At 40.7% G+C, this 17,298-nt stretch overlaps 1 protein-coding gene across 4 annotated transcripts in view; it reads left to right on the top strand.

The window, feature by feature from the left end:
• cadm1b (cell adhesion molecule 1b) overlaps positions 1 to 16,424 on the top strand; it is a 186,352-nt gene extending 169,928 nt beyond the window's left edge. For 3 of the 4 annotated variants that reach the window (XM_050069796.1, XM_050069787.1, XM_050069814.1), the window contains 2 exons: positions 11,498 to 11,626; positions 11,789 to 16,423. In XM_050069796.1, the coding sequence (XP_049925753.1) occupies positions 11,498 to 11,626; positions 11,789 to 11,907 (248 nt within the window). In that variant the 3' untranslated portion in view covers positions 11,908 to 16,423. Of the gene's footprint in view, positions 1 to 11,497; positions 11,627 to 11,788 lie in introns of all 4 variants that reach the window. The other variant, XM_050069805.1, reaches the window with a different exon arrangement.
• The last annotated feature ends 874 nt before the right edge of the window (positions 16,425 to 17,298 follow it).

Genomic DNA, 17,298 nt, shown 5'->3' with positions numbered 1-17,298 from the left:
ACGGTCTTAAAAATGTGGAGTGGCAAATAAACACATAATAAGTTTGAAACTCAGTGTGAGACTGCATCAAAAGCTCCACTATTCTAATGTGGCAGCTTTCAGATATCATTCATTTATTCATTTATTTGATCAAATAATTGGCTTTTCAATAATTTGTTTGTGCATTATGTGTGTATCAGAAAACAGGGTCAATAGCGACAGAAGTGACACTGTCTGTAGTCACATTTGCTCTTCTCCACTGCATGTTTTAAATTACTTCCTCATGTTTGAAATTCCTACTTCAAACCTGCTTTTTCTTCCCCTCTCTCTCAAATGAAGTTATCAGCAGTGTGCCAGTGATCATGATGCATGGATACAGCCTCATTTCAGCTCTCTGACTCTCTCTGGGTGTGGCTCAGGCAAACAGGAAGTTGCTTTTGCAGAAGTGTGCATTACTCTGCATTTTTCCCTCCCTAAGCTCCTCTCCTCCAAGTTACACTGATGCAGCCGTCTCCGTGTTTTCTGCTGTAACATTCCAGTAATTTCCGAAAGACAGGCTTGAAAGAGGATTTACGGTGATTTATGCAGTACATGCTGGGAGGATGTAATTGAGCTTTCTTGCAGTTCACTACTCTTCTAAATACCCTGTCACAGGGGCAATGGTAAGCTGGCTTGCGGTAGATTGCTTTGCACTACCTTAATCAGCATAACAGCACAGTATAGCGTTTCCCTCAATAAGGACGTATACAGCACAATTTCTTATTCATTCATTATAACCAGAGTGTGAACTGGCACGGCCACCTCCACCACCAGCTGCGATTTTCTGTTGTAATCAGGGACCACTGAGCTACCTCTATATCCTGATTTTTAAAGGCCAATCAGTTAAGTTTTTGATGCATACATTTTCAGTACTGGCACATATAGACTGAAGACATCTTGATTTTCTCTTTAAAAAAATCATTATGTTGTTTAACTGATCATCACTAAAAATCGCTCACACATTATAGATGTAAACAAAAAATCAGGTAACAAACATCTCATCTCTTATATTCCTAAGTATGTTTTCATCAGTTTACCATCAGCTGAACAAAAGAATTGCTGTGTTTTTATTACCTTAGAATTTACATATAAAGCGGATCATCGTCTATGGAGTTTGCCATGTTGTTTCCGCAGCAGCCCAGAACAGACAATCAAACACGCTCTCAAAAAAGGGCCATTTGCATTTTCATCCTGGCCAATGTAGTTCTCCTACACACTTGGCACAAGGAATAAGTTTCAGCTCTGCAACCTCACTGCTAGACACCACTAAATCCTACACAGTGGACCTTTAAATCTAGTTGTATTGTTTTATCCATTTTAGCCATGTATCCAATCTTTTTTTAAGCACTTTAGATTTCTTTCATACTATATGCGGTCATTTGAACCATTTATCAATGGATGTTGCATTAGGATCAGTTGCTTTTGTTTATACATTTTTGGTTTTGTTTGGACCTTGGTTTCTATTTTTTCCATACCTTCAAATGGACTGCACTCGTATAGCGCTTTTCTAGTCTTCCGACCACTCAAAGCACTCTTTTGTTGACATGCTACATTCACACACACTTTGTTTACACTACACTACATGCCAGATTCACCCATTCACACACACATTCACACACTGGTGGCCAAGGCTACCCCATACATTGTGCCATCTGCTACTCAGTAAGCATTCACATGTACTCACACTGCAATGGAACAGCCATTGGACGCAATTTGGAGTTCAGTATCCAAGATACTTAGACATGCAGGTTGGAGCCGGGTATCGAACCGCCATCCTGACATGGTAAATGGTATATTTAAAGAATATTATGTACTGACAAAAACAAAATAAATCTCACCAAAAACACATCACTGTTAGTCTTACCATCGCTCGATAATATGCTGTTTTTTCCCGCTGTCTCTCTCTGCCATTGCTGGCTGGCTTTTTACTCATTCTGTAACGTTATCCCGACCATTAAGTCGCCATCTTTTTCAGCTCAGTTGCCTGTTCCGCCAGTAGAGACTGACCTCTGGTGGTGCATGCTGTGCACTACAATACATGACCTCAATACAGCATTTGTATTTTTGGTATTGAAAATCATACCTGCAGGATTTCTAAATACCATAATATATTGTTATACCTTGTCCCCCCCCAAGCCTAGTATTAATGTTTAATTTCAACATTTAAATGTGTGGACCCCGGGGAGATTAGCATCTTCTATGCAGAAGCTGATGGGGATCCAATAAAATCAACAAATCAACAAACAAACAAACACAGTGTCTACTGTTGGTAGGTTTATTAAAGGACCTGTTCTGAATGCTGGTAATAGGACTGCCCTTTGTTTCTTACATCTCACAGATTGTACTTTTTAAATGTTGTTTTTTGTACTGTACTTCGACAGCTCCACCTAGATCTGAGTATTTTATAGTGTACTTATGACTGGGATGAACTTACTGAATGAATACACTAAGCTTTCAAGTTGCTGTCATTCACTAATCCACATAAGCAGCAGGTGCCGTGTGGGCACGCTATTCTCCCTCTGTACTGTGAAAGAAAACATGAAAGGGGGTTTCTGAATATTGTTAGCCCGCTGCCTCCCCGTCTTTCTGGTTCATAATAGACGTTAAAAAAATTTGGAGTTAATTTCCCCAAAAGCTATGTTTTCACTTGCCATGTTTTCTTCGCTCTGGTAAGTTGTTTTTTTCCCTCTTGTTGTTGCCTTGCAAACCAGAGTGTCAGTTCAAGGCCTAAATATGGTTTTGTGCAGTGGGTGCTGTAAAAGCACAGAATCTCACATTGCTTGTCTTCAATGCTGTTTCATGTTCAGAGAGTTTTGCAAGAGTTCATATTGTCAGGTCTTTCAGTGTCTTAAAAGATGAAGAGAGCGAGTGTGTCTGTTTGCGTGCAGACCTCATGGGAGAGATAAGTCACCCTTTCGGAGGAACATTCCTTTTCATGTGTTTGAAAGTTTTTTTAGACCTTGTTTCTCTCCATGTGTTTTTATTGCATATTTACACTAAAACAAAAAGCTTTTAGTTGCCAGATATGCGTGACCTTCTTCCTCACTGATCTAAATACTTGATTCAGACATATTGCACTAAACTCAAGTAGTATGCAGCTATTTCTGAGAAAAGAAATGGTGTGAATGAAGCAGAATATTGTCTTCGAGATGGACAGTTGATGGTTCCAGCATCACAGGAAAAAAAAGTACTTCACAAATTCTTTGTCAGTGGCTGTATTTTCTTTTGGGGGAAGAGGGCAGAATTTACCCAGAATCCCCAGCTCTGAAGGAATAAAGAGAGTCTGTGGCGATAATGCTCCAGCTCGTCAGATGCTCAGAGATGATCCAAGGCAGGGACATGATATCCCGGCTAAGCCTTCAGTAACCCCCCTCTCCCCCTGCTTGTTGAGAGCAGCCAGAGGAAAGACACAGAACAAGGAATTATGTTGTAGACTTGATTAAAAAGACCCTATGTTTCTGCAGATCTGCAGTCCAGGGTAAATTGTTGTTTAGCATGCTACAGGAGGACCTCGGTTGAATAATCTAAAAGGAATATATAAGCTAACCATCTCAGAGGCTTTGGGGTGTGAAGGGTTAAAGGAGGTTTTCTAAGGTCAACAGCGTTCTGCTTTATGGATGGTACAAGTTGTAAATTAACTGCCAATAAGAGCTTTGCAAGCAAACATTACACCACACGTGAACACGAGTCTGGCCTCTATACTGCACCCTTAAGACTTTATAATACTGCTAACCATAATATAGTTTTTATTGCTTGCTTGGCTAAGCCATCAGGGATTTGTAGATCCTTATGACTTTAACATGCAGCACACGAAATACATACATGACTTCAGGGTTATTCCCATTCCTTTGTTCCGACATACACATAGATTTTTTTTCCCAAGTGAGTAAACCATGTGAATTTTCACCAGATGGTATTTCAGGAATCCATTTCTGGCATGTTTTCATACATGTGTTTTTTCTTTTCTTTTTGTTTGCTGTTTCCTCCCTCAGCACTGGTACATGTGAGGTGTTGGCAGGTTTCCACTGCTGTTTAGTCTTGGGATTCAAGCCTTAACACCACACTCGCTATTGACTTCACCAAAGACTGTTATGAGTGGATTTAGTATTCAACATAATTAGCCATTAAACATTTACCAGCGTTGTTTTAACTCTCACATGTATCATTTCTCTTTGAAGTATTTCATTGGAAAAATTAAAGAATCATTTAGAAATGCTAATTACTTCCCCCCCCTCACATTTGTTTACTCGGATTCCCAGTTGAAATTGTGTTTTTTCTGACCTGAGGTTTTTCCTTTCTTTCCTTTAAACAGTTATTAAAGAAAGAAAATATTGTAATGGTCCATTTTAATTGGTCTCCAGGGAATAGGTTAGTAATGCCAGCCCACCCTGAAGTTAAAAGAGTGTTTCACTGCAGTAATATTGTTTTTTCATGGAGCAGTAGTAAATGATTATGAGAGCTCTACTTAGCAAATTAGGGTTTGGAGATTGAATGTTGTGTGCCAATGAACTCACACTGTGTCCTCATTTTCGGCTGATAAGGTGTACTTTTGTGGCGCGTTACTGCATGCAACTTTGGGAAGGGAGCAGTGATTTCTATTATTTTGTCAACCTTTTCTCCTGCCTTGATGTGCACTGCGGGGAAAACACGTTGAAGGGGAAGTATGAAGTGGAGATGGGTGCTACCAGCTTTTGTGCAGACAAGTTTGCCAATCTCAAAAGACACAATAAGCTGCCATCGAGGAGTTCAAGTTCACTGTCACAATTTCCATTCATTTGCTATTTTATTAGTTGTAGTCGGACCTTCACTTGTATTTCAGCACCTCCGTTAAATGTCATGGCTGTACTTGCACATCTTCAAATCACTCTTTGGGCTATTACAAAGGACTCAGGAAATCTATTTAGCGAGCGAGCAGTGGCATTGGAATTCAACTGCGGACAATATTGTGCTCTGTTGACGGTCTGCTACAACAGCAATACAAAAAATGATTTGGTGGAGATTGCCCATGTATGCTCATCTCATTACGTTCATTTCCTTTTCTAGCAGCAATGAATACAAAAGCCGCGGATGTTAGCAGTTCAAGGCTGCGAAATGGCTATTGACGGTCCTCAAGTTGATTCTGCAGCAGTGCCCGATTGTCCTGCCACTGTCCAGGAAAAGGTTACTGTGAGAGTCTATTCAGTGCAAGTGACGGCTCTGCTCTTTCAATGCAAGAGAGGCATTGTTTCAATTATATCCATGTAATTACATCTATAAATTGTAATGTGTTTGTGTGTATGTGTGGGGGGGGTTGGCGCATGTGTGTGAGACATGCCTCATTATGTGAGCAGAAAACTATTAAAAGAAAAAAATAAAGATGGAAAAACTGAAATAATGTTCCATTTTTATCAGCCTGGTGACAAGCTTGCAGCTGTGACAGATAGTCTGACAGGAAGCTCTGTTGCTGACCAGAGCGGCAATTAGTCATTCCATTACAGAGATGGAAAGGTGCAACTGTAAAGCATGCGGTACTGGGAGTTCAGCGGAGCAGATTTCACCGTCGCGCAGACACGGGCATCAGTTGCAAATCCTCTTTATTCCCCCATAAATCCCCACGGCTGTGCACATCCTGTCAGGACGCCGGTGTGGGCATGTCAGCACTCCCCCCATCGAGCTGTGAGCAGAGCTGTGCCGGCGGTATGGACACCAGCCACATTACAGACATAATCAAATTCTACTTATTTCAAGTGTGAGGCCACAAAGGCTGCTGTAATAACACTGTCTGTCATTTGGAGGTCTTTTTTTTTTTCTATTCTAAGCACTGTGTAGCATTACGAATATATTGAACATGGACGGCCGGAGGGTATCACACTCTTGATCCTGGGTGTGTTAGAGCACTGAATGACAAACTAATCTACACAGGAAGAGGGAGGAAGGATCGTAATGACACTTATAAAGAAAACCCTTTCTCGTCGAGGTTGGAGATCTGGGTCAGATACAGAGGTGATTCTGGAGTCCTTAACCTCCCTTTTCACTCTGTTACCCAAATGCAGTGGACAAAATAACACCTGCTACAAATATGGCAGACCAGGATAAACAGCCCATGGAGATCACATCGCAGGATGTTCAGGTTTTTTGTCCACCCTGTGAGCAATGAAATATCTCACAGCAACATAAAAGGGATAGTCCAGCGTTTTATGATCCGTGACGTTGGGGGCCTCACAGGTGACAGATTAAGGGTTGGCTGCAGGTCGGTAGATAAAGAAGGTCACCTAATAATTATATGGTTGGGGTTCGATCCCTTGCTCCTGATTGTCCGAGTTCTTGAATTGATTTGAATGAGATGGAGATGCTACAGCACTTTGGATACAAGCTAGAGTGTAGAATCAGGTGATAATTTACTTTAAATAGGCTAGTCAAAATAGATTTGCAGAGTGGAGCCTGAAATATCTTGACTGTCCTTAAAGAGACACTTTGTGAATTTTGAACCAGCTGTGTATCGTAACAGTGTGGGTAGTATCATTTCGCTGGCTCTGGGGCTTTTGCTCGAACTACAGATTGTACTTCCACATTTTTGAATGTCCGCCACCACGGACACAAGAGTATAAAAGCGGATCAAGAGAGAGACCCACCCCTCTTTCTCTCAAACTCACACCAAATGTTGATCAAACTGTAAAACAAGGCCATTCTGATCAACCATAAACCAAGATTCTGTCTCTGTATTGCCTGTTTATCACCTAAAATGTCTCCAGAAACATATTTAGTGAACTGTTTAGCTGTAATAGGAGAATTTGTGAACAGGAAGTGGGCGCAACAATGTTTCCTGTGTTGTAAAAATGGAGACTGAACATACTGAGATCAAAAGTGGTGCTGATAAAATATTAACCAAGATTTTGTGACTGTTGCCTGTTTCTCATCTCAGATGTTTTCAGAAACATATTTTAGATCAGCGTTTAACTGTAATTTGAGATTGTTTATTAACAGCTGGCTGCCATATTATTTCCAGCCAAGCTCACATTACGTCACCCACCAGCAGGAGCATTTATTGGTCCGATGAAGCACAGTGCAGTCTGTTAGTTGAAGGTTTTCTACCTCCTGAGCAAATGCTAATGCCACAGGCCTTTTCCTCTGTTTTCTCTGGTCATAACAACTTCAGAAGTATCTCCATTGTTGTCCATTGCCTAGAAAAAGAAAATCTTTCCAGCAGTAAAATATCTTCTTAATATTACAATATAATAATAATATTACAACCAGCCTGCCTGGTAAATGCCTCCATCTTCCACACTACATACATCCAGCTGGTAACGCAGGCTTCCTGTTGAAAATGTGTAAATCAGATATAACTCTAATGACATTTCCAGACTTAAGAAAATCTTGCTTCAGAGCCACAGAATATATTATACAACTGTTTTCACAGGCGGAGAAGTGCACCTCACGACGAATGACCTTTATGTTTGAAATCAGCTTACAATACACTTTAGACCTCTGTATTGCACTGCATTATGTAAGATGTCTCATAATCTCCTTACGCTGTAATGCAGGCTGCAGCAACACCGCAAAATGAATGAAAATGAGTAATATTTATATGGAATCTGAGATCATGTTCCTGTGGCCTTCCCTTGTAATAAATACAGAACTGACAAACAGAAAACCAGTGTTCAGTAGTGTACTTAATGCAGGCAACATGATATGCAACCAACCATAACAGTTGATACTGTAGGTGTTATGGGATTTTTTAGTTTGACATTTTTGTGATAGAGTCTCGGCGCTTACCCTGGGCGAATTTTTCTACCTGTTAAATAAAACTCTCCCTCGGTGTGCAAAGGCGGCCGAGACCCTGCATGTTTCCTTGCGGATGTGTCAAACGGAAGACAGCGGGGAGCAAGGTGAGGGCAGGAAGGTGTGGGGAGGTGAGGGAGGGAGGGGAGGGGGGGGGGGGGGGGACAGGACTGTGCACAGGCCATTTAGCGGTGAATGTTCATTAGCATGGAGCATGGGCCGTTCCCTCTCCACGGGGAATGAGCTGTGCTATCTGACATCGCTGATACAGTAAACAAACGGCACCTTGCACATCCCTGCTTCACATACACCGTCGCGCAGCAACGGCTCGCTCCATGAAGATGAGTCCATTTTAAGTGGGCGCTCAACTGAAACAAAACTTTTCTCATTAATTAGTTTCAACGCACTCACACTTCCAAGATGTCCTCGTGCTGAACTGAATGCATCTTGAATAAGGTGTTGGGTTTTTTCATGAGGTTGAGAAGTGAGTGTGTCACTTGTCTTAGACCCCTCAACCCAACTTATTACGCCCTCACAGTGTTGAGAAATTCTGCACCCTCCGCTCGTCTTTTATCAGAATCATTCAAGTTCAGAGCATGACTAGTGAGATTGATGGAAAATTGAGCTGCTCTCTCATGCAGCAAAGAACAGTGCAGCCATTCCCTCGCCTGCCACTCCTCCATCAGTCCAAATGTGCACAGATATAGACTATTGATAAATGCCTCTGAACTATTCTGAGACTGGAAATTTAAAGGCTTCAAATTTTGCCTTGTTCTACTGTGGTGCACGGATAAATCTGGCTAAATGCTAGACAGTGATACTCTCTGACACCTGAGGCAGCCACGTATTTCTCTGCATGGGGACACCGGGCGCCAATTTATCTCCAGATTTGTGTCTATTTCTGATGATTGAGCTCTATAACTTCCAGAAATGGCCTCTTAAATCACAATGTATTTTACAGTGTGTGAACTCTCGCTGAAATTGCAGACTGTGTCTACTGTTTCATGGTGAAATAACTGTCTTAAAACATTTTTCAACATTGCTCACTCAAGGGGCTCGAGCAGCCATTTCGGCTATATGAAGCACTGAGAGCGCTTGTCTAACGAGGCTGCTCCAAGAGAATAACATCACACATGTATGGTTTATAACTTAGGGAGACATCAGACTGTTTTAAACATTCAAGTAAATAGATACTGTTTTATTTTATTTCAACATTTTGGCAAAAATGCATATTCTCTTTCTTGCTGAGAGTTAGATGAGAAGACCAATACAACTCATGTGTCTGTACATAAACTAAAGTCCTACCTATGGGACCATCATGACCACAGGCCCTCATGTGATTTAGAAATTATCCCCACATCTGTGTTTCACGCAGCACATTCACACTGAATAAGCAAAGTCTGTATTTTACCCAAATTTACTGACATTATCCCACAGATATGATGCGCACCTTTATTTGTAATTCCACTCTGTACAACACAGAAACACTACACAGCACGACTCACGCAGATGTACAGTTTTAACTTCCTTTTTTATTTTAAATGTGGTTTAAACAAAGAGAAGCGATTCTGCCACACTGTCACATGTCATCCATCTTATCTTCTTATGAGGTTTCGCTCCTCTGATGGATTTGAGCTTGCTCTTTCTGCAAATGGGTCTCCATGCTGTGTAGCGAAATGAGCTTCCTGCACCCAAAATGCTGTCAAAACTTTCATTTATAATTGCCAGCCTCCGTAATTCTAGACAAGAAAGAGGTAGAAGAAAGACGCAGTGAAAACAAAAGACCTGAATGCAACCACAAATCACAAGATGCCAGATCGCACAGGACTAATATTACTGCATGACCTCTGTGTTTGGCAAAATATAGTAGCTAATTTGGGATGGAACTTTTACTTGACGAATTGTGGAAATGGCGGACGTGCACGGGATTAAGATCACAGACCTCTGCAATTATTACAAATTTCCAAGTAATAATACTAATCCCACGCAAATAGGGCTTATGACGCTACAGCCCCCAGTCGATTAGTTTAGCTTCGAATTAAGACTGTAAAAAAGGAAGTTACTGCCCCTGGCCAAGAAATCACAATGTGTCATTTTTACACTTGGGTTTTGTACGGATTACTCAAACAAGATAAACTAGCAACGGGAATCAAGAACTGGTTCCAGTTGAGGACTGGTTCCAAATTCTGAATCACATGTCTCCAATCTTATTAATTCCTTTTATCAATGCTGGCATGTTTGTCTGACAGTTACACATTGCTTAACAATGACATCAAAGTCGTGTGTCATGTGTCTACACCTTTACCTTTTTTTCTACCCTATACTTTTCTACATTGTGTTCAGACCATAGACTTTAATTGGTTTACAGACTCCCAGGTTGAAGCCTTGAGTTTGGCATTTTGGCCGTTGCCATTTGGGTTGTTGGAGCCAGGGGTGACCATATTTGGGCAAGAGGCTGGTGTTGTGACAAGCGAGGGTTGGATGTGACAAGACGCCAAGGACAGCCTGTTACTCAAAGTGGCCCTCCCTTAATTATGCGTAAATTCAAGCCTTAATAAAATGTAAATGAGGGAGTTATATAAGAATTCAACCCCCAGACAGTTGTCATAATCCCGAAATTAGCTATAGAGACCAAAAACACGCTTTGTATCAGGCTGTAAACATGTTTATTTCTGCTGTTAAGTTTGACATTTTAGCATGGGGGTCTATGGGGACTTAGTGACTTATGGAGCCAGCCTCAAGTGGCCATTCAAGGAACTGCAGTTTTTGACACTTCTGTATAGGCTTCATTTGTCAGGTCATGAAGGTTGGCGCTTGGTTCAGACTCAGAGATTTTAAAACAGTTGCACTGATGCTGAAAACCTGTGAAGGCCTCCTTTACACAGAAAATTGATCAGGAATCCAATAGGGAATAGATAAAGAATCAGACCGATAAGCAGAATCCATAATGGTATTGTTATCAATAAAATCCTATCAATTCCCATCCCTAGATATGGCATCTGAATTAGTGCACTTCAGAGGTGCTGGATCTTGTTACCTTTAGACAGAGCCTGGGTAGCTGTCCCCCCTGATCTGTATGTTAAGCTACCATACAAATACAAGAGTGGCATTTATCCTGTCTTTGAACTTTCAGCAAGAGAGCGAATAAGCCTATTTCCCAGCAATGTTAAACTATTCCTTTAAATGTAATATGTGAATAGATTTTGTGTATCTAAATATGTTTTGAATGTCAGTTGTTTCACAGACAACTGGGTGATAGCACTGTGCATAAATCTGGAAAGGAATTAGTGAGGAAAAATGTTCAACATTTTAAAAAGCCCCAGCCTGGGGATCATCATGCTGAATTATTTGCAGTGGTTTGCAGGATTTGTCAGTAGGAACTAAATGGTTTTACAGCCTATTTGTGGGACATTTAGTTACAAATAATGAACCATTTACCATCCTCCACAGACCAACTTGTATTGTGACATTGTCTCATTTCTATTGGTAAACAACATAACCTGGTATTTTTCTCAACAGCCTTTTCCAGTGTCTCCTCTGTGGTTAGGTCATGCTAAAATGATTTTGAGAGAAAACAAACTAATTTAGTTTATTTTGGCAGCCTTATGATTTAATGGCCACAGCTTCCAGTGTGGTCCGCGTCTGTGTGAAGGTATTAGTGACTGGCTGAGACGGTTTACTGATCATGAAATTATTTACGGTTATTGTCCTGTTTTTTTAGACTCCAGAGCCGGCGAGGGGGCACCGCAGAAAATTGACCATGCTGTCATTGGAGGAGTGGTTGCCGTGGTGATGTTTGCCATCCTCTGTGCACTCATTGTTCTTGGTCGATACTTTGCCAGACACAAAGGTAAAGCATTGGCAGTGCAATCATACTTAATCATAAAAACATCTTAGAGTTCAAGTGTTTTTGTTTGGTTGGGTTTTTTTTGTGAGTGGAGTGCAATAGGATTGAAGTGCACACATGGTTGGAGGAGGTATGGGGGCTAATTTGTCTGTGCTCGTTTTCCAGGAACTTACTTCACACACGAAGCCAAAGGGGCGGACGACGCAGCCGATGCAGACACGGCCATCATCAATGCGGAGGGTGGACACAACAACACAGACGAGAAGAAGGAGTACTATATCTAAACTGGACAGGCCAGGAGAGACGGGTGGGGATGCTGCTGGTGGTGGTGGTGCTGTAGGAGCATTATGTCTAACTCTGATTGGTTGTGAGAAGGCGTGGGGGTGGGGAGGGCGAGATTTAAAGAGGAAGAGAAGAAAGTGAAAAGTAGGACTGGCATGGCCAAGTGGTAAGAAGAGGCGTTTGCTGAGTCTCCTATCCGACCCTTCCTGGACTGCTGGGGCCTATTCTGTACAGTTCAATTATTTTACAGACAATTTTGTGCCTTGTTCTATTTCTTTTCTTTATTTTGTTGTTTCCCCCCCTTCACATGCTTGTTGGATTGGATTTTTTTTTCTTCCAATGTACTCCACCTGATCCTTTGTTACATTTGGCTTTCGGAGATTAAATGGGCCTGGTGTTTGTCTATGTGTGCTGCAGCTAGCTATTAGCTCATGTACCCAGATCCGAGGAGCCAGCTTTTACCACACTTCTTTTTTTTTTTTTTTGAGTAATCTCCAGAGTTCAGTAACTGGAACACAGTGTCAACACATTTCTCCCTGCTGGGTCGAAGTCCAGCGGTCCCTGCAAATTCATCACAGATTGGTTTCGACATACTGCAGCGCAAATTTCACTCACCTTCCCCTCTACCCCACCCGCACCCCTCTGAGGTCAGGTTCACTGTGTTGATTACTAATGTTAACAGTTGTGAGTAATCATGCTCATCATAGAATGTATTTGTTCCTGAAAGTGAAGTAGGAGTGCCGTAAAGTATCATTTCACACCAAGCCGCAAAGTACAACTGGTCCCTCGCTGGTTTCAAGAGAACATCCGATGGTTAGTAGATGTGAGGTCAGTTTAGTATTTGTTAGGGTATTGTGGAGTTCAGTCTTTGACATCCTGACAGCTGTAATGTACCATGATATAGAGTTAAAGTTTCTATAGAGAATCACTTATCCTTTTTTAAAACTCTGTATCGGGGTTTTTTTTCTGCTGGTTGAGAGGACAGCAGTGAGTCAACAATAGCAGGTAACATTTACTGTCCTCTGCTTTCTTTTGTTTTTTTTTGCGTTTATTTTCATTAGCTGAACGACTGGTTCTGAAAAAAAAAAAAAAAAAAAAACTTAAAGGAACAGTTCGACATTTTAGGAAATACACTTATTTGCTTTAATGGCCAGATTAAGGAGAAGATCATCATCATAAGTGTATTTCTGAAAATGGGCAAACTACTCCTTAAAAAACATCTCCTGTATCTAGAATGTTTTTTAGGGCTGGGTATCGTTTAAAAATAACGATATCAGTACCAATACCAGTACCCTGAAAGTGATACCAATACCAGTAGTGTACTTCATTCGACATCCATAATGTGAATGGAGTAGTGTGTAGTATAGCCATACTTTCGAACGTTTTGGAGACGAATCGGCACGCTAAACTGCCAACTCCATGAAATACACCACACCACAGACTGTATGGGTTGGACCTGTTGTTGCGGGAGTGTTAGCTTTGTGCTGGGGGACAGTTGTAAGAGTCCGCCTGGCCGCACACACACAGTGACAAGGCTAACTGTTAGCATCACACAGCAAATGCTACTTAACGGTTATTAACAGGTTTAACGACCAAGTTGAGCCATTCAGTGTCAGTTTCTGGTGCTGGATTTTAGCCGGTGCTGCTGTGTTAGCTTGTACTCATCGGGCAGGCGTTGAACTGAACGTTCACCGAGGAGAGCAGCTGCGGAAATGGCCGCCTGTTCAATGGCTTAGTGTTGGATGTTAGCCACTGCTGACGTGTTAGCTCGTGCTAACAAGGCAGATGTTTAACTGTTCGCCGAGAAGAGAGGCTCCTTCAGCAACAGCAAGTTTGCTCATCTGGCGGAGAGCCGGGATGGTCTAGGATAAGACCCAAGGTGCAAAAAAGGGTCAAATGCAGGTATCACTTGACTGGAGACATTTAAGTACTACTTGGTATTGGGTTATTTTGGTTGATATCTTTCAGGTATACCCAGCCCTAATGATTTTAGTAGTTATTTTTGTCAGATTTTTTTTTTTTTTGTCATCCTTTTGATGGATGGACCAAAAACATGGCAGAACACGTTGCTCTATGAGTACAGAGCCGAAAGAGTTGGCAGATATTATGTGGGGTTTGAGTCAGAGTTTAAGTATATGTTGTACCTAAAAGAGCAACTATTCCTGCTGCATTGATCATGAAATATAATTAAACTGTATTAATTGTTTGATATTGGTACAGCTTACTGTGTGTGCTTTTGGTTTAAACATTTTCATACCACCCACACGGTCGACCCTGGACCAAATATAATAATCACATGAGTGTGCATATACAGTGAATATCACTTGTATACAGCAAAGGCTGAAAGTCCACTGTGCAGAGTGCTCCTCTCTCAACGATTGATTTTTTTTTTATTTTTTTTTTAACTGATAATACGGTGCATTGACCATCTAACTAGAAACATTTTTTCATTTCTCAAGGTTTTAGAGTTTTATTTGATTGTACTGTGTTAAAGGGGAGAAAGATTGTTACGCTTTCAATGGAAAAGTTTCCTTTGCCATTGAAAGGTATGTCCGTGTGAATACCCGTTGCAAGTAGGGAAAAAAAAAATCACTGCTTATTTCCTGGCTTAGAAATCCTTGCTACACATATTTTTTTGCCCTTGCCCATACTCGAGTATAAAGACATTCAATCACTGCAAACATGAATCAGTTATATTTCCTTGCTGTCTGTAAAGACATTTTACCTTTGGGCTGTCTTTGATAACTTGTAAGGGCTCTCGGCCTTACAAGTTATCAAAGATTTGCGTCGAGCTTTAGACTTGGTTTGGGGAAAGATCATTTTCTCACTGTCATCCTGCAGCCTCAAACCTTCACGCAGGAGCCGTCTACTGTTACAAATTTATTTATTTTTTCCCCCCACCAACACAAAATCAGAAGATCCTACGCTCGCAGACGGAGACACAGTGTGCACACCGTGCCTGCTCCATGCCTCTGAGTCTGCCACAGCCAGGAGAGTAAAAACCTGTTTGGTAATTAGTGAGAGATTTCATTGTATTGCCTGAATAAGATAAAAATATCTGTAAATGTATTATGAAAAAGGATAACCACTGCCTTAAACCCACCTCTTGATACTTATCATTATATAGGAAAAGACTGAAGGACTTATTTTAGTGCCTTCTTTGATTCTGAGGCATATGGTTAGTATCTTATAGTATCCTCATGTACACTCTTACAGTATATCTTGTATATTTCTGTCCTTTCTAACTCACAGGGCCGATACTCATCATGGTCGTCTGTATTCACGCACCATAGACTTGCATCACGATTACGACCTGGAGCATAAAAAAGCTGGAATGCGTGTTTTTTTTCTTTCTTTAGTATTTCTTTGTTTATCAGTGTGGTGTGGCAGCTTCCACTGACTAGAATGTCGTATGCCAGGATGTAGTATTTATTGTCTTAATTAGTGATCGCAAAACAATTTCAATTTGGTCATAATTATTTTCTCTGCTTCACTACATTTCTTATTTATTTGGATATCTTCAAGGACAAGGCTCACTGGTAACATCAGAGAGGAATACAGTGCTGTAATAAGCTACAATAAAAAGTACATTCTTTTTCTGGATTTTAGAGTTTTGTTGTCATGGAAACAGTTATGTGCATGACGTATTATTTCGAGGTTTGATATTTATCATACATGGTTTTTAAGTGACTGCTGCTTTTAACCGGGGAACATAAAAAAAAAAGATTGTCGGACGCATCATTCTAATCCAGTTTTTTGATTTGTTTGAAATACTTGATATTTAGTATGTTTGTTTTCACTCTCTCAGGTTCATGAGTGTTAATAGTGTTTTTTGCATCTCAGGTAGAATGCAAATTAAAAGGCCCCAAGTATATACTGTAGTACCACAGCTATTCAAACAGTGAAAGAAAAACCACAAGATGTACATGTTTTTTCTCATTTGTACATGTTTATGTGTTCTTAATATGGTGCACTGTTACAGTAAACGTTAAATATTATTTTGCATAGACCTAGTTCACAAAGAAAGAAAACTAGATTTGTTAAGCAGACGAAAATTATGTACAGTCAGTGTCAACAAAGTCACAATGATGTTCATGAAACTTCTTCTTCTTCTTCTTCTTCTTCTTCTTCCACCACTGTAACACTTTGCTCATACAGTATCGGTTATTTAGTAATTCTAGGATGTGACCACAGACAGTCAATCAAGCATCTGTTTGCATTCAGTCCAATTTTCATAGATGACAAGATGGTGTATTTACTGTGACATGAAGTTTTATGAATGATCTGTAACATGTCTTGGATATTTGGATGAAGCTCATGTTTAAAGCCTGGGGAGGGAGGGAGGGGGGGGGGCGGGGATTGGTTGTTTTAATATCCCCAAAAATGGTTGTTTTTGTTGTTGAATCTTAACTTTCTCTCTGTACCCAGGTGACATTTTTTTCTTTTGTGTAGTAAAGAGGATGTTTCTCATATGACCATGCATATTTTGTATTGGTTCACACCGACATTTTTACAAAAGAAAAAAAAAATCAGAAGAGTACTTGTCTTAATAAAAAGATATCAATGTTTAAAGTGCTGTGCTGTTGTGACTTGATCAAAAAACATGGTTTCACTTTGTAGTCCCATCCTGCTCGGAGACGCAGGTGGCAGAATTTATTAGCTCGTATTTGTTGTCACAATTCACTTCGCCTGTTTTAACATGCTGAATACATTAGCTGGATTGAACCTGTTCACTTCATCCTCAGCTGCTGATACTTGTCAAACTCCCAAAGAAGAAAGATCTCAAGTGGAGGCAAAAATACTGTACCGACGTAGATTCCATGTGCAGCAACAGCAGCAGCAGCAGCAGCAGCAGCAGCAGCAATCTGAGCTCCCATCAGTGACTGACACATGCACTGTGCTACAGATAGAGGCGAGAAACGTTTTAAATGACACAATGACTGACACCGACAGGCTCGGGGGCCCCTGTTAAGATTTCCGGCTGAACACGTGGATGTTGGTGATTTGACAAATTGATAGGTATTTCGAGGAGCAAGACCCAGTTCATAACCATAAGCAATTCTGTCATCATAATTCCGTCAGTGCCACCATTTCCCATTACTTTAAGTGATCCATCCCAGGTAAAGGTCAATAACATTATTCAAACTTTAATGGGAATAGTTTAACCTTAGAAACCAGCCACTTTTCTCCCCTACTTATACAATCATCGAAATATAATGCTTCCCTCAAGGAACATTAAATACCTGCCTTTCAGATTTCTGAAACATGACAAATTATGTGAGTTTCTCCTGATTTATTATATTTTTTTCCCAGGGTTAAACTCGTGAAAACGGAATTAAAACCAGCTACAAGGCATTTGCTGTTCGGCTGCTGTCAGTGTATCATGAAAGCAT

Source organism: Epinephelus moara, chromosome 2 (genome assembly GCF_006386435.1).
Source record: "Epinephelus moara isolate mb chromosome 2, YSFRI_EMoa_1.0, whole genome shotgun sequence".
Taxonomy (NCBI): domain Eukaryota; kingdom Metazoa; phylum Chordata; class Actinopteri; order Perciformes; family Serranidae; genus Epinephelus; species Epinephelus moara.
The sequence above is the reverse complement of the archived record's forward strand: the minus strand, read 5'-3'. Positions and strand labels throughout refer to the sequence as shown.